General features: G+C 45.0%; 2 protein-coding genes across 7 annotated transcripts in view; one reads left to right on the forward strand and one right to left on the reverse strand.

The window, feature by feature from the left end:
- Positions 1-11: 11 nt before the first annotated feature.
- Positions 12-9,386, forward strand: SKP1 (S-phase kinase associated protein 1). Of its 2 annotated transcripts, none has more exons than XM_056502695.1 (6): positions 12-321; positions 2,912-3,008; positions 5,260-5,333; positions 6,508-6,651; positions 7,307-7,447; positions 8,180-9,386. In XM_056502695.1, the coding sequence occupies exons 2-6, from the start codon at positions 2,912-2,914 to the stop codon at positions 8,213-8,215; spliced, it is 492 nt and encodes a 163-aa protein (XP_056358670.1). In that variant the 5' UTR covers positions 12-321; the 3' UTR covers positions 8,216-9,386. The 2 variants fall into 2 exon arrangements, with proteins under 2 accessions (XP_056358670.1, XP_056358671.1); XM_056502696.1 differs by lacking the exon at positions 12-321 and adding an exon at positions 498-725.
- A 1,731-nt stretch (positions 9,387-11,117) lies between these two features.
- Positions 11,118-24,934, reverse strand: part of TCF7 (transcription factor 7) — a 70,428-nt gene continuing 56,611 nt past the window's right edge. For 2 of the 5 annotated variants that reach the window (XM_056502692.1, XM_056502691.1), the window contains exons 6-10: positions 23,431-23,541; positions 23,057-23,219; positions 22,680-22,787; positions 20,153-20,201; positions 11,118-14,827 (exon numbers count right to left, since the gene is read on the reverse strand). In XM_056502692.1, coding sequence (XP_056358667.1) covers positions 14,748-14,827; positions 20,153-20,201; positions 22,680-22,787; positions 23,057-23,219; positions 23,431-23,541 — 511 coding nt within the window. In that variant the 3' untranslated portion in view covers positions 11,118-14,747. Of the gene's footprint in view, positions 14,828-18,561; positions 18,635-20,152; positions 20,202-22,679; positions 22,788-23,056; positions 23,220-23,430; positions 23,542-24,934 lie in introns of all 5 variants that reach the window. The other 3 variants (XM_056502693.1, XM_056502688.1, XM_056502689.1) reach the window with 3 other exon arrangements.

The following is a 24,934-nucleotide window of genomic DNA, read 5'->3' on the forward strand; positions in this document are numbered from 1 at the left end:
CCGTCTATTGTGCGGCTTCTGGCGCGGCTCCGGCGCTGCCTGAAAAATCCTCCACCGGCCGCTCCTTCCCCTCAAACTCGTTTCGGCTCCGCTCCCCGCTCTGCACCTCGCGGAAGGGACGCGACTATCGGTTTTCACCGTTTGGGAGCCCCCGCGGGGTGTTTTGCTCAGGCGTTCGTGGCGGGCAGCCCTGGCGTTGCGAGGCGGTGAGGGGCGGGTCCTTCCCCCGCCCCCGCCCGGTATAAAAGCGCCGCCGCAGTCGGGCCTGAACGCCGCCACCGCCTCCTCACGGTCTGTCCGCGAAGCCATCGCAGCCTCACGGTGAGGGCTGAGCGGGGCGCGGGGGCAACAGCAGGAGCTGTGTGGGGGCGGCGGGCCCGGCCTGCCGCGGACGGAGGGCTGGGAGGCCATGGGGTGATGGCGGGGGCCGGGCCGAGGCGGGCGGAAAGATGAGCGCTCCTGGGCCGTGCGGGGCCGGAGCTCCCAGGGTTCGTTGGGGCCGAGCCCTCCCGGGCCGTGCGGAGATAAACCCTCGGGGCGGTGTGCGGAGCGGTGCCCGCGGGGGCGGTGAGTGCAGCCTCGCCCCCGCGGTTCGGGCGCTGTGCCTCCGCTCCCGGCCCGCCCAGGTGTGCGTTCGCTACCTGGCTCCTGGTTACCGGCGCTGACGCGGGAGGCGAGGGGGAAGCAGCGGGCACACATCCGGAGTGGTGCTGGGAGGCGCAGCTGTAGGTAGCTGAGCTTGGCCTTTCAGGCTCAGACATGGAAATTACCGCTGTAATTCAGGTTTGGCTTCAGCCCGGCTCCCAGCCTGTTGTGCTGTTGTCAGATAAAGCTTTTAGGACTCGTTTGCTTAGTCACCCAGTGGTGCTGCTGCCCAGGACTGTCACCTGCCAGAGCTGCACTGTAACTTGCTAAAAATTACTTTTTTTTTTTTTTCTTCCCCTCCCCCCCCCCGCTATTTTCTAGGAAACCGAGTTCTGTGGTATAAAAAAATAATGATATTTGGGTGAAATTCTGATGTGTTGTAAATGATAAGGCAGTAGTTTAACTTCATTCTACCTGTTTCAGACCCTCAGCAATAACTAAAGGTCTTGTTAGAAGTGAGTTTGGGTGATAGGAGGGAAATATCCTTGCTGGGGCTCCCCTGACTAAGGCAGCATCCCTGGCTGGCTCTGCTCTGTGCAGCATTATGTAAGCCTAGGCACAGGGAGACTGGAGATAGATCTGAGTTTGTTCTGGAGTGCTCCCAGGCAGTCACTGCAAGAACACATGCATTAAATTTAAAATGTGTGCCTATAGCACTTTTCCCAGAACATAATTCAAACTGCTAACCCAGAACTGTGCTTTAATCCAGATTTTGGTTTTGTGTGTGTATATATATATATGTATATAGATATATATATATGCATATACTTGTTCCTTTGGAACAATCATGGCTGTGTTCCTCCAGAACACCCATCTTAATTAGAAGTAGCACTGTCATGTAGGGTTACATTGCTGTGTAAACATTAACTAGCTGCTCAGTGCCAAATGGAAATTAAAGCAATGAGGTGAGCTGCTTAATAACACGTGTTGGCCAAGCCTCCCTTGGCCTGGGTTTGCAAAGGGCTGTCAGGCTCAGCTACACTGCACTGGTGGGCTTTCAGAAAGAAGTAATGCAAGTTTGCTTCAAGTGATCCAGTTAATTAACTGTTGATAGCTCATGTACTACTGTGAGGAGCTAGTGTCTGACGTTTATAAGTTGGTGGGGGAAGAACACTCAAAATTTAATTGAAATTCTTTGTTTCCAGAGCTGTTCACAGTAATTGCAGGCTGTGCAAACACATGCTTCAGTGATCTTGAAGCAGGTAACTTGAGGACCAAAAAGAAAAGGAAATTGTTGCAATGGTTTGCTGCTAACATATTTTGAGTGGTAAAGGAACTTACAACACATCCTATTAGCTGATTGCGAACAAATTTATGAAATTTGTGTGGCTAGATAGTTGTGTTTATAGTGTCCTTTAGTTGCCTCAAGAGCAGTGATACCCTCCACAGTCTGCATGTGTAGTTTCAGACAGAAGTAGTCATTTCCTGGCTACTGTGTTATGTGCCTTACTTCTGGGTTTGAGTTGTTTCATATCTGGAATAATGTGTTCTTGTAAAATTTGATTGTGTTTTGGCTGATGAGATCTTTCAAGCCCGTTGCCTCTTTTTTGTAGGTGTTACTACAGTTTGTTTGAGGAACTTTGTTAAAATGCATGGTCATCTCAGATGCTAACAAGTACTGGTCTTGCTTCCAGCTTTGCAAGGGCAATAGTGAGTGCTGAAGGCCATCCTTGTAGGAGTTCATTGTTTTTTAATCTCTTCAGAAAACCAAACACTTTTCTGGAGGAAAGCCTTTGATCTCAAGTAACCTAGTCTATTTATCTGTGTTTGGAGCAAGGGAGGACTAGACTCTTTCTAGGGGAATTCCTTCCAACCTGTTATGATTCTGTTCCAGAGGCTATAATTTGAAAACTGCTTTTGAGATCTGACATCATTTGAGCAGCTGAAGTGAGTAGCAGTTTGGCTGTGAAGGCAAGTGGTGTCTTGGAAGTCTCAATTTTTTCAAGAGACAGATATCTGTAGTGTTGCACTGGGAAAAAAAGGCACTATTGACTAATCTGTCTATTTTATGCTTTCAAATTAGAAAAAACCCCACAGAAATTAGTGTTAGACTTCAGTCAGTCATTGTTTCTTAAACATGAGGATTAATGAATTTAGGGCTGTTGATTCAAGGAGTGAATGATCTGAGTGCACCTTAAAGTTATCTGAGGCTATCTGCTGTGGGGTAGAAACAATTTCAGCAGTAAAGGTGATGCACATCTTTGAGTCAGCTGAACTTGTAACAGCTGCTGAATATTGTGTGGAAATAACTGTCCTTCTCTTGTAGATGCCTTCAATTAAACTGCAGAGCTCAGATGGAGAAATCTTTGAAGTTGATGTGGAAATTGCAAAACAGTCTGTGACTATAAAAACAATGCTGGAAGGTAAGAGTGTGAGATCCTGAGGAAGACTCTTGGACAGTAATTGAGACAAGCTGGTACTATTCTGAAAAAGGGTTCCCAGGTCTATGGAGCAGCTTGCTGTCTCCTGCCCAAACACCTGGAACTCCTGCTGTTGTAGCTGAAACTGTTTAGGATGGATGTGCTCTTGTAAAAAGCTGTGGTTAAGAGTACTTGTAGAGAGGCCAGTAAAATACAAGCAGCCCACTGCCTTGCTTACAGTCTGTTTCAGTTTTTTCAGAGTTAAGCAAACAGAACATCAATAATATTTAAAACTTGAGTTTATTGAATCACACAAACCAGTCTTAGAATGTAAATATCACTTGTATGGAGTGGGAGATAATAAATCACTGCAATAAGGAGCTGAAGTTAAACCTGTATTGTGAGCTTGTGAATACTGTTAAATTATTTCAGCTAAATACTTAGATCTGATCTCCTGCTGACATAAATGTGAAACAAAAGGACTCGTGGCGGGGGAGGGGAAATCTGCCAGATGGCTGGGATACAGAGCAAACTGATCCCTCTAGTGCAAATCCTCATTGTTTACTGGTGTTTTTTTCTAGTTTTTGGATGTATTCATGAACTAACTTAGCAACAATTATTTCTCTACATGTAGTTAATATTATATTCTTGCATGTAAATCTGTTTGGCTGTGACACCTTGTAAAAACAGTAAAAATAAGGCTGAATTATGTCAGGCATTGAACACTTCTGCTAATAAAGTGCTGTTTGAACATGGCTGGAAACACAAACAGGAAATGGAATGCATTAGGGTGCACAATTCTCAGTTTTCTCCTGCAGGAGCTGTGTCACTGCTGGTGTTCAGTGGCACTCAGCTGGAGATCAGGGAAGTTACTCATGGGAAGTGTGTAAGCTGGCCACCATAAACTTGCCTCTTTCTAACCTGGGAGAGAACCAGTCTGCTAGTACAGGTGAAATGCATTTTCAGTGCAGGTGGCTGAGCATCAGTTAATGTTTTGTGTTTTGGGTGCTGCAGCTGAGAGGGGAGGAGCTGAATGTTTGGGCTGTACTGAGCACCACGGGACCACCAATGAAATATCAGTTTTCTGCTAACAGATGAACTTGCTGGTTCAGAGGTGATGGTGACAAGTCAAGCAGAGTTAACCAAACTTCAGATATTGCTTTAATTATTTCAGTATGTTTTAATGGCAGTGTTTCAGTTCTGAATCTGTGGAGTAATTTCAAACAAAATAGTAGTGTTAATTAGCATCCCACTGATAACAGTAACGAACTTGTCTAAATACAGAAGTACATTATTTTTATAATGTACAAATTTGAGGAGTGATGATGGTCATATTTTCTTAAAAATTAAGTTCCTTGGTGATGTTGAATTGGCTCATCTGCATGTAATGAGTGGAGGTCTGCATTGCTACTCAATTACATAACTGATTGCAAGATGTCTTTGACAGCTAGGGTGTCATCCAACTGTTAGCATTTGGTAACAAAAAAACACATTCTCTAATCAAAGATGGCTAACATGGTATTTGTTCTGTGTATCAGGTTGAAACTTTATTTATATTTTTCTCTTAATTTTTACATTGATTCCTTGATCATATCAAGGGGACAAATCCAAATCTGTCTGGAGCATGGTGATTAGTTTTTAAAACGGGAGTGTTGGAAACATGCTTTATAAGTGGGTTTTTTTTTTCCCTTTTTGGTGGAAGGATTTGTGCTGCTATCTTACCATGTGAACTTCTTCAGCTGATACAGGATCAGTTACAAGTGGTTCAGAGCATGAGCACTTCTAGAGTATTTCCTGCTCATGCAGAGGACAAGACACTGTATCTATTTACAAGGGTAGATTCGAATTTTTGTTTAATCATAAGTGGAATGGGAGCCCTCAGTGAGAACTTGTTGGTAGAAACTGTAAGTGGTAAAAATACACAAATGTTTGTCATGAATTCAGATCCTGAACATTCTATGCAGATTCAGAACAGTTAGTTAGCAAGTGACTGCTTAGCTGATGGTTTGTAAATGCTCTCATTGGATGAGGCAAGCCTTATCATCCACTTAACCTCAACTTGATACAACCTAGGATGTATAATGCAGCCATAGCTCCACAAAGCCTTTCAAAAGCTCCTGACTTCACAGTTTAGAGATCCTTTGTTACCAATCATTCAGCCTCAGTGTTGTCAAAATAGTGAAAAATTGATGAAGCATCCCAGTTCAGTACATAGTTTTGTCTGCCAATTGCTCAGTCATCTTTCCAATTTTAGATTTGGGAATGGATGATGAAGGTGATGATGACCCAGTCCCTCTTCCAAATGTTAATGCAGCCATTTTAAAAAAGGTAAGATGATGAAAGTGGTTGTGCTGCATGGCAGTAAAGAATTGTGAAATTTATCTTGGAGTTGGATATTATGAACAATTAGTTAAAAATATTTTTCATGTGCTACAAACCTAACCAAATCAAGGTGCATGAACATGGGCACGTGGGTTGAGGCTGGCAGGCCAGTAGTGGCAGAGTATGTACAGGGGTGACCTGGAACAGCAGTTGGAAGCCAGACAGGCTCCCAGTGGGCATCTGTGCACACTGGCATTTCATGGTGTTAAAGCACTGATTTTAATTGGATTCTGTGAACTGAGGTGGCTGTTCATGAGATGCAAATGTTTGGAGAGAGGATTAAGGGACTGGCAGTGGTGAGAGTGATGTGCAGTGACAGTGCTTAAGAGACACTGTGTGCACTTGCTGGTATTAAATTCATTAACAGACCTGGTCATTGGGTCAAGGGAGAAAAGTGTAGTCATGTGGTGTCCAAGATTCTTTATGCTTTCAAATAGAAAAAGTAGTGCCCAAGCAAGCACCAAACTGTTGTGCCTGTTGGGGGGTAAATACAGGGTTAGGAATTGTTTCCTAGTGAACAGACCCATACCTTAAACTCGTGAAGTCTCTCAGGTTGGTGAAATGGAGCAGGGCTTTGCTTGCAGTAGATCCCTGTTCCTTTTATTTGTCTGGGTCATGAGATTGCATGTTTCCAAACTAAAAAAAAAAACAAACCAAACCCCAAACCACCACTAATCTTGCTGGCTGAACTTTGTACTGGGGTGAATGTGACCTGCTGGTAGCTATTACCACTCTGCACTCTTCCCCTGTGTAGTGGTCTGTTTAATACAAAGTATGTTTCTGCAGACAGATTAAATAGAGTAAAATGAGGTTTAGGTTTTCTTTGTTCAGCCCATATATGTTAGCACAGGGACTAATAACTTCATAGCACCAGCAGCTGGCTTTTAATATTAAGTAACATGCTACTAACTCAGTTGGGATTTCTGAAAGCTGTTGTATTCTGGGATTTGGGATCAATTGTTCTAAAATGAAAATATTGGGGATTTGAGCATGTTCATGTTCATACAGGATTTTAATATTAGTCTAGAGAAAAAGGTACATTTCTTCCAAAATTAGGTTGTAATTGAGGTTTAATGGGAGAATCACTTGGATAAAACTCTAATATCAAAACCATAATTAGGTGATTCAGTGGTGCACCCATCACAAGGATGATCCACCTCCTCCTGAGGATGATGAGAACAAAGAAAAGAGAACAGATGACATCCCTGTGTGGGATCAAGAGTTTCTGAAAGTAGACCAAGGAACACTTTTTGAACTTATCCTGGTGAGTGTCCTCAAGAAGTGCAAAGGCTGTGCCTCTGAAGTGAAGCTCTGCTATGCACTTGAGAAATAAAGCCTTTATGCTTCTTGAGTTACTTCTTCATTGGAAGGAGGGAGGGCAGGTGGTTCTGCAAGTATTGGCTGAAATTGCTGAGTTGGAATGCTTATTAGCCTAATGCTGGCATTAATCTATACTCACTTATCAGTCAATATCCTTTTCTGAATAGCACTGTCTTTTATTTTTGTGTCTCTCAAGTCCAAGTTGAGGGCTTATTACTAGCTATAGAGTTCTGCATAAAAATGAAAATCTGACTTTGACTGTGAACTTTGTACTTTGTATGGACCTGCAAGTGAACACTGTCTGCCTTGGTTAGTTAACAGTAATGCAGCACTGAAGATCTTGGATGTTGGCAGACTTCTGAAAGCTATTTGTAAAAGCCAGAGCAGGAGCAGTGTTTCTCATGGTACAAATGACTACCTTGTGTTTGACAAGCAAGTTTTAGGTACTGTACCTTGAAGGTTCTAGCTAGAAGCTTCCCAAAGTGGAGATGATTTGTTTGCATACAGTATTCTAACATTTCAGTAAAATATAACTTCTGTAGTGGATCTACAGAGGCAGAATATTGATATGGAGGCTTTAAATCTGAAAACTTTTACAGGCTGCAAATTACTTGGACATCAAAGGTTTGCTGGATGTCACATGCAAGACAGTGGCAAACATGATCAAGGGGAAGACTCCAGAAGAAATTCGCAAGACATTCAATATTAAGAATGACTTCACTGAAGAGGAAGAAGCACAGGTACTTGAGCTAGGTTTAATTATAATTTAGCTGGCTATTTGTGGCTGAATTACAGTGTGGTGCTTCATAACTCAATTTGTGATGCAACAGACTTGTTACCAGTAAGTGTAAACTAAAGCATCAACTCCTCATAACTGGGGTGCTACTAGAAAACTTTTTGGTATCTATCATGCTTGCAGCCCATTACCTGAAAAGGTCAAAAAGTATATTGATTTTTCTAGTTCCAACATGTCTAATAAGAAAGCATGTAGGATTGTTTGTGGCAGTCTTAGTTTACTGGTCTGGGGCTTTGGTAGGAATGCTGAAGTAGTATTGCTGCATGTGGCTGGAAAGGTAAGTTTGAGTTATCTAAGTAACAAACTCTGTGATCTTGAAACTTGACTAAGAAACCAACTTGAAGATGACAGAGTTGGGAAAAAGCAGAACAGGCTGCCTGGTTTCAATACAAGCTTTGGGTATTTTTCAGTGCTATCTCATGAAACAAATGGCTTGGACTTAAGATATTCCATTTGCTTTACTTGGTTGGAAAATTTAAGATTTGATCAAACCTAGGCTTACATTAATAAACAGGCCAGTTTGGAAGATGGACTTTTATAATTGCAGCATCTGTGTGAAAAATTAAAGCTGTTCCAGGTTTGTCTCTGCAGTAAATAATCCTGAATGCTTATGGGTATTTACAGCCAAGGCTTAGAATTTCACTGCAACATACTAACAATTAAACTGCTCTTCCAGGTGCGTAAAGAGAACCAGTGGTGTGAAGAGAAATGAAGTATTGTGCCTGACACTCAAACACTGTAAGGATTGTTCCAAATACTAGTTGCACTGCCCTGTTCATAATTGTTAATATTAGACAAATGCAGCAGCAAATGAAGTTGTGTTAGCAGGATGTTGTTCCCTTTGCATGTGTAGTTTTTTTTGAGTACAGATCTAGATCTGAGTTTTTACTAGTGTAATTGGATGTCTTTTTACTTTGCAATGAATAAAACAGAACTAAGTGTGGATTCTGTATGGGAAGTAGCACTTAAGGTTATCATTTTCATTACACTTTTAAACTGTTGAAGTCCAGTTACAGTGCTAAGGATTGTTGTAAATAAAAACATCTATGACTTCTTCCTCAAGAAGAGCAAAACACATGTATTTACAGGGTATTGATAACTTCAGAAAGAAAAACCAGAATCTGTCTTGGGGAACTAGATAATGTAAAAAAGTTATTGGATTTCTTACAAAAACATTGTGGAGAAAAGTTAAGTATTACTTAAAGCTGTATAATTTTCAAGATGGTTCTTGTCCTGCATTTAAAAAAAAATCATTTGACCACTTTCTTGTCCTTTTAGTCTTGCCTTATAGACTAGTGAAAATGTGATTTAGAACTAAACAAGCTCCTGACAGTTGAATTTGAATACTTCAGCCATGTCTTGAAGATCTGCCTCTAGGTGATAGCAAATAAAGTGTGTTGCTTTATGCACAGGATGGGTGTGTTTTTATACATGTTACTGTTTAAAGTGGAATCCAGATTTGACCAAAAATGACTGACATTACCAAAGTTAATATTATTGACCTGTGCATACCATTAGTGGCTGGTGTTAAGGCAGTTTTAAAGACCCTTGTGATGTAGCTCTAGGAAATATGGTTTCATGTGTCCACAGGAAATCTTATGCCTCTGTATGTGCTACTTCAGCTTGTAGAGACTTAATTATTGCATACAAAGCTAATGCAATATCAAGCTTATCTTCTTTGGACAAAGCCACTTGCAACTAGTTAAACAGTAACTGGTTTTCTGATTTTTTTTTTTTTTTTTTTATTTACAGTTCCCTTATAGGGAGTAGGGGATGGTTGTGTGGTAGATCTTTGAGGTGTGCTCTTAGCTTGTATTGCATTCCATTCTCTGTATAAACCTTAGAGTAGAATGAACCTTAATAAACATACTTATATCACTTGACATATTGGTGTTTCACTTCTGAATTAATAAAGGGCTTCTGAACTTGGGTTTGCAAATGGTTCTAGTTATTTGGAACAATTTTACTGCCACTTATTACTGAGTGTAGAAATAATAGCACTGAGGCAGTGGCAAATTGAAATAAAACAGATGTAAATTTTTTTAAAATGACTAATGAAGGGTAATAGTCAGACACAGTGGGCAACTTTGAGATGAAGTTGGGTGATGGCTGAATATCCAGAGTTTTTTTGATGGCTTACCAGGATTACCTAAATTTTGGATGTAACCATTATGAAAGCATTCAAACCCATGCTTTGGATACAACTGCTCCTCACATCTGGTTGCTCAGGAGGTTGTGGGGCTTGCCTTTGTGCTGCTGTGCATTATAGTGGGTGTATTAGACATTGTCAGTGGGCATAAAATATTCCACTGCTACACTTTGATATGCTGAAGCCCATCCAGCAGCCTGTATTACAAACAATTCACCTCAGCTTGAAAGTGCTACTAGAGGAAAATGTGATGTCATTTCTGTGGCTATGTTTGTAGTTAATATTCAGCTTATGCTGGATTCTTACAAGAAATAAATCCATCTGTGTGTGCAGTGTTCCACAGTACACTTGTTCCCCTTCAGAGTGCTGTGGCTAATACAGAAGCCTGGTGTAATTGTGTTTGGTGGCAGCAGCCTGTGTAAATTCCTTTGGGTGCTTGTCACGAGGCCAGTGTCAGTGTTTGTCAGCAGCCACTGCCTTGCACAATGCCTCATGCTGCTTTTTAGAGTGAGGGAGAGACAAAAACACAGTTTATCTTCCTCATTGCACTGTTCCAACTGTGCTGTGCCTGCATAACCACACCTGGGATAAAACTTAGTAATTGTGAGAGCAGCTGGCCCAAAGCCTGAGCTGTATTGGTCAAATATGGAGTGGTGGAGCCTTTGCTGAAGGCCCAGGTTGTGGCTGTTGACACTGAGGCACCTGTGGAGGTGTAGTGGAGGGCTGCTCTGTGTGCTCAAGGAATTGTGTAGCTTTGGCAGATCTGTAATACTCTCATTAGTCTTGGTAGTTAGGATTGCATAACTTACTTTCTCTAATTGAAATTCCCCTGTAGTACGGACTCAGATTTCATCCAGATTCAAGTACTAATAGCTGCCTGGCAGGGATGTCAGCAGGAAAAGACTTTTTTCTTGTGTCTCTCAGTTGTCTTACCCACTTCAGTACTACTAGTGCTCAGCTGTAGAGAAGGATACTGGGGAAGTGCTGAGAGTTTGGGCTGTCATGTGGCTGCTGTCTGTGTTCCATGCTTCAGCTGAACCTGCTCCTTGCTGCTGTAACAGGCACTGGCTGTGTACTCTGAAATTCCAGAAAGCAGGAGAGACTGACTTCCCACTGTTAAATTTTCTGTTGCTGTTTAACTTCTATGATCCTTCCCTAACTTCTTTTTTTTTTAAAGTCAGTGTATGATCAGGGATCAGGCTTCTCTTGGATAAAGACATTATGTGTGGGGGGGATAGGTAGAGGGAAAACTGGGTGTCAGTAGGAATTGCAGAAAAAAGTATTTTCTTTGTGCGCTTTACTTACTATTTCAGTCTTACCCATTGAAGGTTATTGGCAGTTACTCTAAAAACTATTCAAACATACAAATGCTGAAGGAGAAAAACAAAAGCAAGCAGGAATCCTCTTGAATGTTAAGAAAAAGTTACTTAAGAATTTGATAGCATTATAACTTCCAGTGGCCTCTTTTGAGCAGCCAGTCTGGCAATTACTTTATTTATAAAGCTATAAACATACTTTGAACATAAAAGCCAAAAAATACAAACTCAGTGAAGTAAAAAAATGACAACAAGTGATGGATAGTCATTGGACAAATGAAGGTACAGCTGCAAAACATTTATCCCTACTACATCCATACAGTGGTTTTACTTGTTTTAATGAAGTGGTGCTTCCATGACTTCTACATTCAGACTGATTCCAGGAATTCAAATATGTATTTCAGGATGAGTTAAAACTGATGCAAAATAACTAGGAAAAAAAAACCAACTTGCTGAGATAAAAACTTTAGAGCAAAGTCTTCTTCTATTTAAAAAATGAGTATTAACACAAAATAGCAACACTTCATACGGCAATTCTAAAGACACTTTTTTTGGTATTAATAAGAAAGAACAGCTTTGTTTTGGCATTGGTTATCAGCCGTTGGGCCATGGAACAGAAGTTAGTCATACTGTTTTGTCTTCGAAAGGGGCAGCCTAAAGGTTCTTTTCTGGGTTTTGAAATAAAAATAATGAAATTTTCTCAGTTACCCCAGTATAAACTGAGTGTGGTATATCGCAAGTTGATATTCTGAGTTTATCCTGCAGTAGATGGAAGCACAGGGTAAGGTCTGGCCATAAACCTGTACGTATAGAGCAGAACACAGGCAGAGCAATGCTGTGGATGTGACTGCTCCAGCTCTGGGGCTCTGAAAACACTTCCAGTGCCACTAGGGCACAGGAAAGGGCTCCTGGAGAGGTGTTAGGTGTCATCTAAGGAGCTTTTGCAGGAATCAGTTGGAATAACAATGGTGAGAGGAGGCTAAAATGCAGATGAGCCTTTTGCTGGTCGAGGCAGGGACTCACAAGTAGAGGGGCCAGAGGAGCCTTGAAATAAGTGGGTGAAAGTCCCAGGGTGTGAAATGAATGAGGGCTGGTCTGGGTGCCTCGGCCAGTTTAATACTGATCTGGACTTTCCCTGAAATTTCCTCTGGTGATATTTAGACACGTCTGCTTTTCCTTTTCTACCTGCCTTTGCTTTGCTGCTAAGTTACATGTGTCATCTGATAGCAATCAGGTGTTAAGTTACACCAGCCTTACACCCAGTACAGGGTACAGCAGGCGATGGTGGCTGGTCTGTCATCTGCCCTGTTTCCAGTAGGTGACACTTTTACAGCACCTTACAGCAGAGGTCTGAGAGTGACAAAGGATGAGCTGAGACACAGCCATTTTTTTAAAGCTGTTTTTTTTTTTGTTTGTTTGTTTGTTTGAAAATCAAGTTATTAAAGAAACCATGTTAGGTCTGGCAAATCTACTGAGTTCCTCTGTTCAGCACTGGAATATGCTGTTGGCTAAGCTTGCTAAAATAATTTAAAAGGAGCAGATTGCATATTGATCTAGTGCTATGTAATTAACCCTCTGAGTGCAGTCAGAGTGTACATGAGTGTACAGTTGGCATTGGGTCAGGTAATGCTACTTCTCCAAGGGTTAAAATGATTGATTCAAACTTCAAAATGACTCTCTGCAAACTTGTCAGGTTTGTGCACATAGCTTTCTGTCAGTGCTTCTGAAGTTACATTTACACAGGAGATGAATAAAGAAATAGGTTTAGATCTTCTAAACTAAAATCAGAAATAAAAAATCTACACTATTATAAGCAAAACTATCTAAATAAAGGGACTAAACCCAAAGCTGGTCTACACACTAGTTAGTTGTTTTTTTTTTTTTTTAAATTTTAAATCTTTGAGGCATACACTTGGTTAAAAAGTTACGCTTAATCCAATGTAAAAAATTATGGTTTGTGTTTTTGCATTAAGAAAAAATATAAAAATAGTTTGTACATTATAAAGGTCATCTTAAATTTCCTGCAGTTCTACAATAATATTACTACATAATTTGTATTCAGTACTCCAAAACCCATCTATCAAGTAGGAAAAAAAATAGTGCTCCCTCTACCTCTGTGTGGTGTCATTTTTCTCTTCAGCAGTCTGGAATAGATTTCTTTCAAACAGGAAAAAAAGTCTGCACTGGACTAGATTGTGAAGACTGTAAACCTGAAGTAAATCCAGAGCTTGGAAGTATTTGGGGTTTACATCAGTTCATGGAGATCATAATTCATGCACTGTGTTTTGTTTACCAGACTCAAAGTATAAATACAATGCCAGAAACTGGTAAACATTTTAAAGCTGGAGAGAATACATTAACATTTGGCATCATCATTGGGGTGGAGAGAGAATCTTTCAGAAAAAGCTAGAATAAGTTTTTTTTTTTAAAAGTTCTACACTGAATCATGAAAAAGCAGGTTTTTATCTCAGTGAGGGTATGTACAGACAGATGCCTACAGCCCAGAGCAGGGCAGTGAGTGCTACTCTGCAGCACACTCAGGAGACAGGAGAGCTCACCCCTCCCTGTCTGCTCAGAGAAAGCAGCGTGTGATCCTGGGCCACTGGCCGGGCTGCTGGCTCCCCACATGCCCTGCCTGCTCACTGCTGTGGAGGTCCAGAGCTCAGTCAGAGCCTACAAGACCAACAGACTGAGTTCTGAGGCTTTGGCCAGTCTGTCTTACCATCCATATCTGCAGAGAGTAATCCCTAACAGCAGGGCAGATGCTGCACCTGACTGACGCCCTGGGCAATGATCAGCCCTTCCAGCAGCCAGGCCGTGCTCCTTTGCCTGGCTGCTGCTCCCTTTGTGTCACTGTACAACTGGGGAGTGGGGCATGTCTGCCCAGAGACCTGTTACCTGCAAACAACATCTTTCTGTTCTCAAACAAGTTCAAAAAATTCACCTCACTGGTTTAAATATTTCTCTTTTCTCCTAGTCAGATCAGAACGCTGGCATCACTTCGTTTCCTTTTCAGACATATGGGCTTTTAAAAAATGCTCCTATTCCAACTTTTTCAGCTCCCTGGTGGAATGGCTATGAGAGATCTGTGAGTGACTACACTTTCAAACAGCTCGGAGGGCAGGGAGTGGAAGCCAGGGTTAGACTGACAGCACCTACCACCTACAGCGGCAAGCAGGGGACATGGCTCTGCTCGGTGCCACATTTGGAGACAATGCAGTAAAAAAGAAACCAAAACAAAACCCCAAACAAACAAACAAAAAAGCATCACAGGGGAGGGACAAAAGGCTTATTTACTCATCAGCACTTTAAATTTTGGCAAGTACTTATTTTTTACCTTTTTTTTTTTGAAATTGCTTTTTTTATCTTTATCACCCCTCCCCTCCAAAAAAACCCCAGCCCAGTGAGTTTTCAGTCATCATTACGTCATCCTTAAGTCATCCTGTCGCCAAACTTCGCATGTTTTATAGTGATATGGGTGTTTGGCCGGACCTCTGGGCCTCGTCCAGGGGCAGTGGAACCAGGTGGGCGAGCGGAGTGCCGGTGTGGCCAGCGGCTGGCGAGGGACTATGTCCCCGAGGAGGCGCGGCTGTAGGCGGGGGGCGCCGAGCAGCGCCGGGCGCCGGGTCTGGAGGGGCCGGAGGCGGGCGGGAGGTGCGCGGACACGGGGCAGGGGTCGGGCTGGTCGCGGTGCTCGGGGTCGGCGGGGGCTGCGAGCTGCTCTGACGGGAAGGCGGAGGGGATGCATCGGAGTGCGTCCGGTGGGGATGGAGGGGAGTCTATAGCACTTCCATCGGAAGAAACTGGGCTGGCACAGCGTCCTTCTCCTTGTAGGTACCGAATGCACTTCTTTTTCCTCCTGGAACAGCGGAGAGAGGTCTCTGTGAGTAACGGGAGGGTCCCGGCACCCGCGGGTCCGCCGAACCCTTCCAGAACCCCGCGGGGCGGCGGCGCTGCAGCGCTGCGGGGACACCGCCAGGCGGCGCCCGCGGGCCGGGAGCGCAGCCGCGGGGAGGAGGAGGGCATCAAACAGCAGCAAAATCAAAATGCAGTAATAACTAAACAGCAGGAAAAAACACACCCTCAAAATAATAATAATTATCAAAGAAATGAAATTAAAATAACAAAAAAGAGAATAAAATTTAATAATAATGATAATGATAATAACCCAAAACAATAAAAAATATCAAAAGAATAATAAAAGTCCAACTCGTGAGGTCATTCCTCACCAGCCATCACCCCAACTACTTGAATTCTGTGTGGGTGCTTGGCTCTCATGAGTTCAGGCCTAAAGCATTCCCCCATGGGTCCCCTTCCCAGCTGCAGAACCCACGCAGGCACTGCAGGACAGTTGTGTGCACTGGTGTCACAGGGCACATCAGCACCTCTGTGTTTAGCAGTGCCAGGCTGGGCTCTGCTGGACACTGCCCTTCACCAGTCTTGGCTTTTCTCATCCCAAAATCTGAGGGTTCCAAGAGCCCATTTCCCAGCACTTTCCTAGCCTTGTGCACAGTATCATCTACTTAGAACCACAGACTGGTTTGGGTTGGAAGGGACCTTAAAGCTCGTCCCATTTCAACCTCCCTGTCATGGGCAGGGACACCTCCCACTAGACCAGAGGTTGCTCCAAGTACCATCCAACCTGGTCTTAGCTCTCAGCTCTTCTTTTCTGCTCTGAGTTATCTCTGCATCTGAGTGTACTTCCCATTCATCCCCCCACTCCAAGGACAACTCAGTGATACAGCTGAGCAGAAATGTGCTCAGCAACCATTCAGGAAAAGGGAAGGAAATGGCCTGGGACTGGCTGGAGGGAGATGGTCTTGAGAGTGTCTCCTTTGAAAAGTTGGAACAGTCCTGAGGCCTTCACAGGACTTATTGCTCCTTGGAGGGCAGATCACCTTTAACCTGCTCACTGAGCTAAGGGAAAATCAGCCTTGGCAGAGCTAATCACACTCTAGCCCATGGAGCTCCTGGAGAGAAAATGTTTGCTGTGACCTCTCCCTTGGGAAGTGGAGTATAGGTGCAAAATGCAATGTAGGCAGACATTAGGGAGAAAAATTTGGCAGAAGGGTATGAATGGTTGTGCAGTGGTGACAGACTCAGTTCTGTGCTTCCATTTGTGGAGTGTGATAGAGCTCATCAGCAGGGGATGGCTTTACTGACCCAAAGGGGAGCAGTTCTCCTCCCCAGCTGTGCTCTTCTAGAAAAAATCTGTTGAGACTGGAAAGGTCCCTAAGGCAGCAGCACCTGCCTTAGGGAGAAGGGACCAGCCTCTCTTTATCCTTCTTGGAAGAAACACACAGGTTCTCCACTTGTTTGGATGTTATGATTTGGGGGTTTCAAAAATACAAATTACGTATCATTCTTGCTGTAGCTGGGTTTGGCCATGATTCCTTCACATCCTGTGACAATGCTGTTCAGTATTTATTCAGAGTTCCAAGTGTCACCTTGTACATCCAGATTGTTTTAACTACCCCTGGTTGTCCAGAGTTAGTCTGTCACACTATCTTGTGTTCACTCTTTGTTTGCTGGTTTTCCTTCTCTCCATGAGAAAGATCCCTCATGTCACCTGCCTTGGGTCCTTGAGCACCTCAGTATAGGTCCTCAAACAAAAGAGCTCTCAAGATGTCACCTTAACAGTATCGAAGGGACAATTCCTCTGCTGGAGCCTGTACAGCTAAAAGAGGTGAAAGAACATCTCCCACCTGGCTCCCAGCCTTCTCAACTGAGGCAAACGATCAAATGGAGAACTCACTAATCGGGCACATGCCTTTCTTTGATCTTCCTAATGAAAAACCAGCGGTGTGAGAAGGTGTATTAGCTAGTCCAGTATTAAACATGACTTGCACTGAATGTGAACAAGAGCAGTGCTATTACTGCTGTCAGTGCCATCACCAGCCGTGCTGACCCAATTAATGCAATAGGAAACACGACAGCTCAGCTGAACTGAGAATTTAACTGGGGGTATTTTCCATGGGTAGCAATTCCCCAGAGACAAGCCCGAGGAGGAGCTGTGTTTCCCACAGACATCTTGGGAGTAGCTGCAGGATAGAGTTTCAATGACCTGTTTAAGACGACAGAAATGTGCCCATTGATTTAAAGTAACAGGGGGAAAAAGGCAGATGTGATACTACAGATTGCTGATAATGACCCAGCCCATGGGTTATGCTGAGGTGGCTGTTACACATCTAAAGGGGTTTATCCCTTCTAAGGGAACTTATACTTTTCCCTTTGGAGAAGGGTTTATCCAGGGTATGGGGAGGAGTGTGAAAGCTCTAGAGCAGGAACACCCTGTCTTAACCTGTTAACCTCTCCTGTGGAGTGGAAATCCTCCTGGGGAAGTTGTTCTCCATGGGTGAGCAGAGCACGTTGGGCAGGAGCCCGAGTGGCAGCAGTGTGTTAGTATGGGAACTGAGAGCAGCTCTGGCTGACCAAGGCTTGGTTACACAGGGTACACAAGAAGAGCATGCCAAGGTGTCCAGACACTCCAGCAGCCTGTGTTAATTGGGAAGCTGTGCAGAGGAGAGCTGAGTACAGAGCTGAAGTGGAGGCAGAGGGAAGGTGGAAGAAGTGTCCATGGAAGAGAACAGGGCATTCAGCCTGGTGGCACAGCTGCAGGGGACACGGGGCACTCCAGCAGCCCCCTCTGGACATTCAAGTATTAACAAGATACTAAGGGAGCTCTGTCTGGATTCCTAATCAATTGAAAAATGGTGCTTGATGACACTACCCAGGGAATAAAAGGCAAACAGGGAGCTCTGCTGTTGTGGCATGCTGAGGTACAGGAGGGGAGCTCACATGGGGCTCAGACACAGGGACTGGAGCTTGGGGTGCAGCAAGGTCTGGGCCCGATTTGGGTCGACGAGATGGCTTTAGTCACTTCAAGCTGAAGCGAACACATCAAGCAGTAGTTTACTTCCACCCTTTTCCTCAATGCATTGGTGTAAAACTGCAAATTGCAGACCTCTGTCCAAGCTGGAGTCTCTCTGTGCTCCAGCACCCAGATCCTTCTCTGCCTGGCTGCCTTTGCAGACCCCCTGAGCCAAGCAGCACTTGGTTGATGTGAACTTTACTATTGCCTGGCCAAATCCATCTCTGAGAGCCTGAGGAACACAGCACTGCTCTGTTTTGGTGCTCGAGGTTGTCCCACCTCACCCATGGTAGGTACTGCAAAATTTAAGGCTCAGGAAGAGCTGGATCTTGAAATACATGGTTAGTCCAGTATAAATAGGAAAAATCGCCCCATCAAATCCTCACTGCAGGCCCTAGGGTGCTGGAAAGCACTAATGGAGTAAAAAAAGCCTAATGTCAGGGTCACAGAGGTCTCCATCCTGGAAATAAGCTTTTAAGACCAGGAAAGTCTATCAGCTGAGGAATATGTACAGCACTAAACCAACACTGCCCTGGAAGGGATAGAGAAACCCCAGAGAACAGCCTGTCCCTTGCAGCTCAGAAACTCCTGAGAATGCCCAGAGCACACCCCATCCCTGGCTGGACAGAGCAGCCCCCGTGGTGCCAGGTGCTGCAGCAGGACACCTGGAGCTGAACCCCCTGTCCCAGCACACCCAGCAGCGAGGAGATGCCCATACACACCTGCACGGGCCGCACCAGTCCGTTTGTTGGTTGAGGCCAAAGCGAGCTCTGCATTTCTTAGGAGAAGCAGGATCTGAACACAGAAGCATGCGCGGCGCAGAGCGGGCAAGGCAGAGGCACAAAGAGGAGGAGGAGCACGAGGAAGAAAAGAGGCAACATCATTTTAGCCACTTGAACACACGACTAACAGACTACAATCCCATTATTTTCTGCTACAGAATGGCACTGGCACCACCTGGAAAAAAGTGATCGTTAGGCAAGTATCAGTGGTCACTGCTGGCAGCTGGAGGCTGTTTGGGAAGCGAGGGCAATTACAGGGAAATTTACAGCTCTTCAAATTTCTTAAGTCTGGAAAAACTGCCAAATCCTGGAGGGATGCCTTACTCCTGTATCTGCATCCTCACCAGCTCCCTGCCTTTCCAGCGAGCTGGGACTGTGCAAGGAGAAAAGAGGAGGAAACGTTGCAGAAGCAGGCTGAAAGCAGAGTTAGCACCAAGGAGACCTAGGCCCAGGTATTCCACTCTGCCCCCCACCATACCCCTTCCAGTTTTAATGGAAAAACTGTTCTCCTTTCCTAAAACATTGCTCTTTTCCTGTATAATTAAGGGACTCATTAGTGTGAAGCCCTGTTTGCTTTCAGGCACATCGTGTTTTTCTCTGGTGTTGTAAATGAGACTGGAATAGCACAAAGCACATTTGTGTGCTGGATTCAGCCTCTCTCTTTCAACCACCATCAATCTCTCATTGTGTACAACCAGTAGTTGGTTTTCAATCTGTAACAGGCAAAATTATCATTTTTGTATCACACAGACAAGACATATATAGGATATATAAAAATATGTAATGCACTCTACATAAAGGTCTAAAAGCCTGTATTCCTCTTATCAGACTCACCACTGAACGAGATCAACAGTGTTAATTAAACTGAAGGTGTTACTGGGACACATCTCTTGATAATGATTCCCTTTTTAATGAATATTTATTGGTACAGATAATATTTATTCCTGATATGGCAGAAATACTTCTGAAATCAGCATATGAATAGCCTTGGATGATGGGAATGTGTCTGTGACCAGCTGAAATCTGTTGAAAGGACCTTTTCTAATCAGCAGGGTGGTACAGGGAGGTGGGGTTTAGTATGGCTGCCTCAACTCTACATTACTTTGAAATGACAACCAAACTTGGAACAGTACCATGAATGATCTTCAGTCCTGCTGCTACATTTCATCCCACACATAATATGCACTTGAGAGGAGTTTTCTTTAGTTAATGACATCTGTAGGTCTGATGGGGACATTCACCTTGGATGTTTTCAATAGATAAAGTTTAGTGATAGTTTATATGAAGTTATTATATATTTGCCAAAATCCAAACTTTTCAATCTTCACAGACTATCCACGTTCTAAATCAAACATGTCTATTAAAAAGCCACAGAAATGTTAATTTAGCATGGCTTAAAAAAAATAATGAATGTGTATTTGTCTAGTTAAGATCAGGAGAATAAAAGAAAACAAGGTAAAACCCAACAACTGCTTTGGATTCTCCCATCTGAGTAGGAAAGCAGGAATGGCTCCAGGCTGCAGGCACTTACCTGAGTTGGAATCTTGCTGCTTTTCCCGTGTTCGTCTCTTCTTTTTCCCCTAGGAAACCAAAGGAAAGGCTGTTACCTGTGCTCCAGAAAACCAAGGGTGCTGTGCAGGGCTTTTGGGGCTGGAGTGGATGCTGGGGATGGCTGCTGCCTCCCAGGTAAGATCCAGTAAGAGCCAGCTGGCTCAGCCCACTCCAGGAGGAGATGAACTGGAAAAGGCTGTAAAGGGACTACTCAGGTTCATCTATGAGGGTGTCCCTTTCCTTTCCCCTCATCCTATTCCAATGCTCCTAAGAAGAAACCCAGGTGGAGCTCTCAAGTGAAGCCCAAATGTGTTTTTGTGCACTTGCTATGGCTTCTGTGCAGCACAGATTCATTCTGGGCTTGTGCCTTTTCTTGGGGATTAGCCCTCATTTCCAATACCCCCAGATCAAGCATCACAGGCATTTTGGCTCAGCACTTTGCATGAGATCTGTGGATATTTAGAAACTGCAATAAACCCAAAGGCCGTGGCAGCCATGTCCCCACTCCTACCCCCATGTCTGCTCCAACTCCTTCCCAACACACTGCTCCATGCGCTGGTTTATGAGCTCAGGACTAGGCTGCAAACACAGCTAAGACCAGGGTTTGTGCTGCAGGCTGTGTCACAAAGTGTGAGGGAAAATGTCAATGGATGTAAACCAGCTGTAATAAAGTCAGTGCCTCTGCCAGCTCTTGCCAGAACTCCTCAGCCCACTTTGGTGCATCTCACCTGGGGATCCCACCCATTATTGATTTAATGAATGAATTGATAATTTAATTCATAAGTTTAATGAGATTAATAGAATCAAGCAAGATTTGTTGCATGCAGTGGAGAGAGTATGATCAATAGCTAATGCTCCTGTCATATTCTTATTCCTCCTCCTTATGTTTCTAAAAAGCACTTGGTCCATTTGAGAACCTTCCCTATTTCCAAAACATGCTTTAATATGGTGCCTTACACCCAAACTGAAACTGGTTCTTGATATTCCCTGATTCCAACCGGGAAAGAAAGTTTCAGGAAATCCCCAGAAATTTATTTTTAAATAATACTAATCTATTTCAGTGCTTTTGCAATTCTGGACCCATCCCTCATTCTTCTTTCACTAATAGAAAAGTCCTATTTTATCCCCAAACTGCCTCTCTGATCCATGAGATGCAGCACCTCCCCTTGTTCCCTAACGAGCTGATTAATGAGGGCACAGCAGCATGGGAGCAAATCTGGCTGTGTGGCACAGGCACCTCCCAGGGCTGCCTGTGACCTGTGACTTCTTATATGACTTCTTGTGGTTTGAGTGAAGGTGGAAAGCTCAGAGCTGTGGTAAGCTTTTTCTACAGTGGGGGAGCAACTGTATTTCCTGCCTGATATCCGCATCATGTGCTGCACAAGTGACCTACATTCCTCCTCCTCCTCATCCCTGCTCAAATTTGGAGAGAAAAACATTCCTTCCAAGAACCACAACACCCAAACCAGCTGGTTTACAGTGGGAGGCCCAATGTGCACTTCTGGAGCCCACCATCTATCTTCTGGAGGAAGGAACCAACCCTTGGTTCCCCAAGGAACCAGATGAAAATGATACAGGACTGGGATTTCCATGGAGGATGTGCTTGGTGGTGCTATACTCTCAGCAATACTGATGCCCTCCAGATGTGTGCCCATCAAAATGTGGGCCAGGGGCTTCCCATCACCTCCTCTTTTTCTGCATCATCTCTGCCCTCTGTTTTGGGGGGAGTTTGGGGTGGTTTGGGTCTGTTTACAGGTGTTTTCTTGCCCTTGGAGGAGTTCTATCATTCTGGAAGGAGGGCTAGAGTCAGAGTGGGAAGGATGGGCACTCACTGAGCAATTTCTAGGGATAAGAAAGTGCCTGTGAGGGAACTGATGGAGATGTGTGGCTGGACATCTGAAGACTCATGTGTGCTTTGCTTCAGTTCACTAATGAGCTTGTTAGGCATGTAATATCAGAAGAGTCGTGAAAGTCACAAGAAAAGACCCCCTACAAAAAGAGCCACTATTTAAAATCACAGAATCATAGAATTTTTTGGGCTGAAAGGAATGTCAAACACATCCTGTCCCAAGCCCCTGACATGAGCAGGGACACTTTCCACTATCCCATGTTCCAAGCCCTGTGCAAATTGGCCTTGAACACTTCCAGGGATGGGGCATCCACAGCTTCTCTGGGCAACTTGTGCCAGAGCCTCACCACCCTCACAGATTCCTTCTGCTGCTGACAAAATGCACACAGCATTTTGCTTCCATAAAATTATATTTTCAAAGCACTTAAAAGCTTCTCTTCCTTCCTATTTGTATTTGCCTGGACAATAAGCAAATAAAATGCTGGGGTATCATTCATCTTTTAGACAGACAATAAGCCTAGAGGACATTCAAAATACTCCTGAAATGTGAATTTCTATGGCTCTTGTGCTGCCATGGAATGGCATTGCAGGAACCAGCCAGCCCCTCAGGCCATTGTGGGCCATGCCACGGGTGGGGGTTGGAGAAGGTGGCACTCACATAGTTGTCTCTGGCAGACCAGCCGGGGTAGAGCTGCATGTGGAGCTGCCGTTCCTTGCGAGCCAGCTCATAGTACTTGGCTTGTTCCTCTCGGGACAGCGCGTGCCACTGCAAGGACAGAGAGCAGTGAAGCATGGCCCTGCAGGGCCCTCCAGCCCAGCCCAGCACGGCCCAGCCCAGCACGGTCCAGCCCAGCCCAGCACGGTCCAGCCCAGCCCAGCCCAGTCCAGCCCAGCACGGCCACCCCGTCCCGGCGCACTCCCGGCCCCCTGCACTCATTAAGAGACCCAGATTTGGAGCAGGTGCTTGTTATGTACTTAAGAGCAGCTGCAAGGGGCAGGGATGTGGCACTAGGTGATGACACTGTGAGCTCTTACCCTCCTTCCCAAGATCTGGTTGATGGCAGCGCTCTCTTTCAGGGTGCACTCGGCGATGACTTTCGCCCGCATTTCTTTCATATACAACATGAAAGCATTCAGGGGCTTCTTAATAGTGGGCTTCTTGGCTTCCTTCTCTCTCTTTGGTTCTGGCTGAGGTTTCCTTAGCGGGACAAAAGGAGGGGCTGTCAGCATCAGAGCCACCAGCAGACTTGACCCCAAAATAACCCAACAGCATGAGCAGGTGGGGGTGCCTGAGATTTGCTCCTCAGATGCACAGCTCAGTGTTTACCCATCCTTCCCCCATCTGAGCACTGAGATGAACGAAATGGGCGCTGAGGTGCTGATGCTGTGAGCCAGCACTGCTCACTCACATGTTCCGGTCGTAGTGCTCCATCTCTTGCTTGCCGGAGTGGGGCACGATGGCGGGGTGCGGGATGCCTGTGGTGTGCATGCCAGAGCCCAGCATCAGCGGGTGAGTGAACCTGCAACAGAGAGCGGGTGAGCCGGGCCGGAGGGCAGTGCCGCGGGACACTGCGGGTGCCGGGCTGCCAGGAGCCAGTCCCTCGGAGCGCGCTCTGCAGCAGACGGAAAGCGAGGACACGGAAAGCACGCGGGTGCTGCCAGGCTGGCGGGGGCAGGCAGTGCCCACCGCTCCTGGGCACCCCTGTGGCATGGCTGCTTAAACCACGGGCATGTGGATGGGAAGGATCCAGCGAGGGAACCCACCTGCAGCAGGAGCCAGCCTGGCCGAGATCAAGGGTGCTCTCACCCAGCAGTTGTAGCTACTCAAATCTCTGCTGTTGCAGTATCTCATTAGCACTGCAGAACGGAACAACAAGCTCAACCCGGGGTTTGGATGGGAGAGATTAGGACCACCCCGCACCTTTCTTTTAACAGAAATAGACTAAGTCTGAACATGAACCCTACTGCAACTCTAGGAGGTACGCCTTGCCTAAGCAATGCTCTCCACAACATGGGCTGAGATCATGAGAGGTCTCATTAGCTCTCAGGCTTCATTAGCTCTCTCCGGAGTTTTGGAGGATAAAGCCAGCTAAGTCAGCTTTGCCAAGCTTGCCACTTTATGACTGCAGCTTGAGATGGCAGAATTGCCCATGGGAGATGAACTGTTCATTAGATATGCTGGCACGAAAAGAAAAGCTGTTTAATTTAATCCACCAGCACAGTCTGATCCTTATCTGACCAGGTGTACTTTCTCAGCTGAAGCAGTGCTGCAAAATCCGCCACGAAATCCTGCAGGCAGGAGCTCAGGGAGGCTGCTGGGGCTCCACAGGGAACCGTTAGCTCCTCTTTCCTTCACTTTTCAGGCTGTGCATGGGTGATACCTTGTGGGAAAGGAGGGCTGGCAGCACTCCCTTCCCTCTTCTGCAAGGCTAAGGGGCTCCATGGATCAAGGAATGCATGGATCAAGTGTTGTTTGGATTGAGGGTTGCATGGATCCAGGTTTCTGCATGGCTAAGGGCTTGCATGAGCAAGGGTTTGCATGGTTTTCCTGTGGGAAATCTCCACTAATAGCCCTTCAGGACAACATAAAGCAGAAGCAAAAGCTGGTGTGGCCCTGGCATCCCTATAGAGCAACAAGGGCTTTGCCCAGCAGCACAGCATGCCTGGAAGAGCTGGGCTCTGTGACTCCCATCCACAGGGGATGTATTTTGCTCACCCGAAGGCAGAAACTGTGTTTATATCTCACAGAACTGACTTGTACTGATAGGAGGGCAGCAAATCACTGTCCTCTCCTGTCCTGCTTTTAAAGCTGAGATCAAATAAACCAGATCCATCTCTGCAGAGCAAAGCGGCGGTGGCAGAAGGGACATATTCAGGATTAGGGTTAGTGACACAGGAGCAAAATCCTGAGCA

Source organism: Oenanthe melanoleuca, chromosome 13 (genome assembly GCF_029582105.1).
Source record: "Oenanthe melanoleuca isolate GR-GAL-2019-014 chromosome 13, OMel1.0, whole genome shotgun sequence".
In the NCBI taxonomy this organism is placed as follows: Eukaryota; Metazoa; Chordata; class Aves; order Passeriformes; family Muscicapidae; genus Oenanthe; species Oenanthe melanoleuca.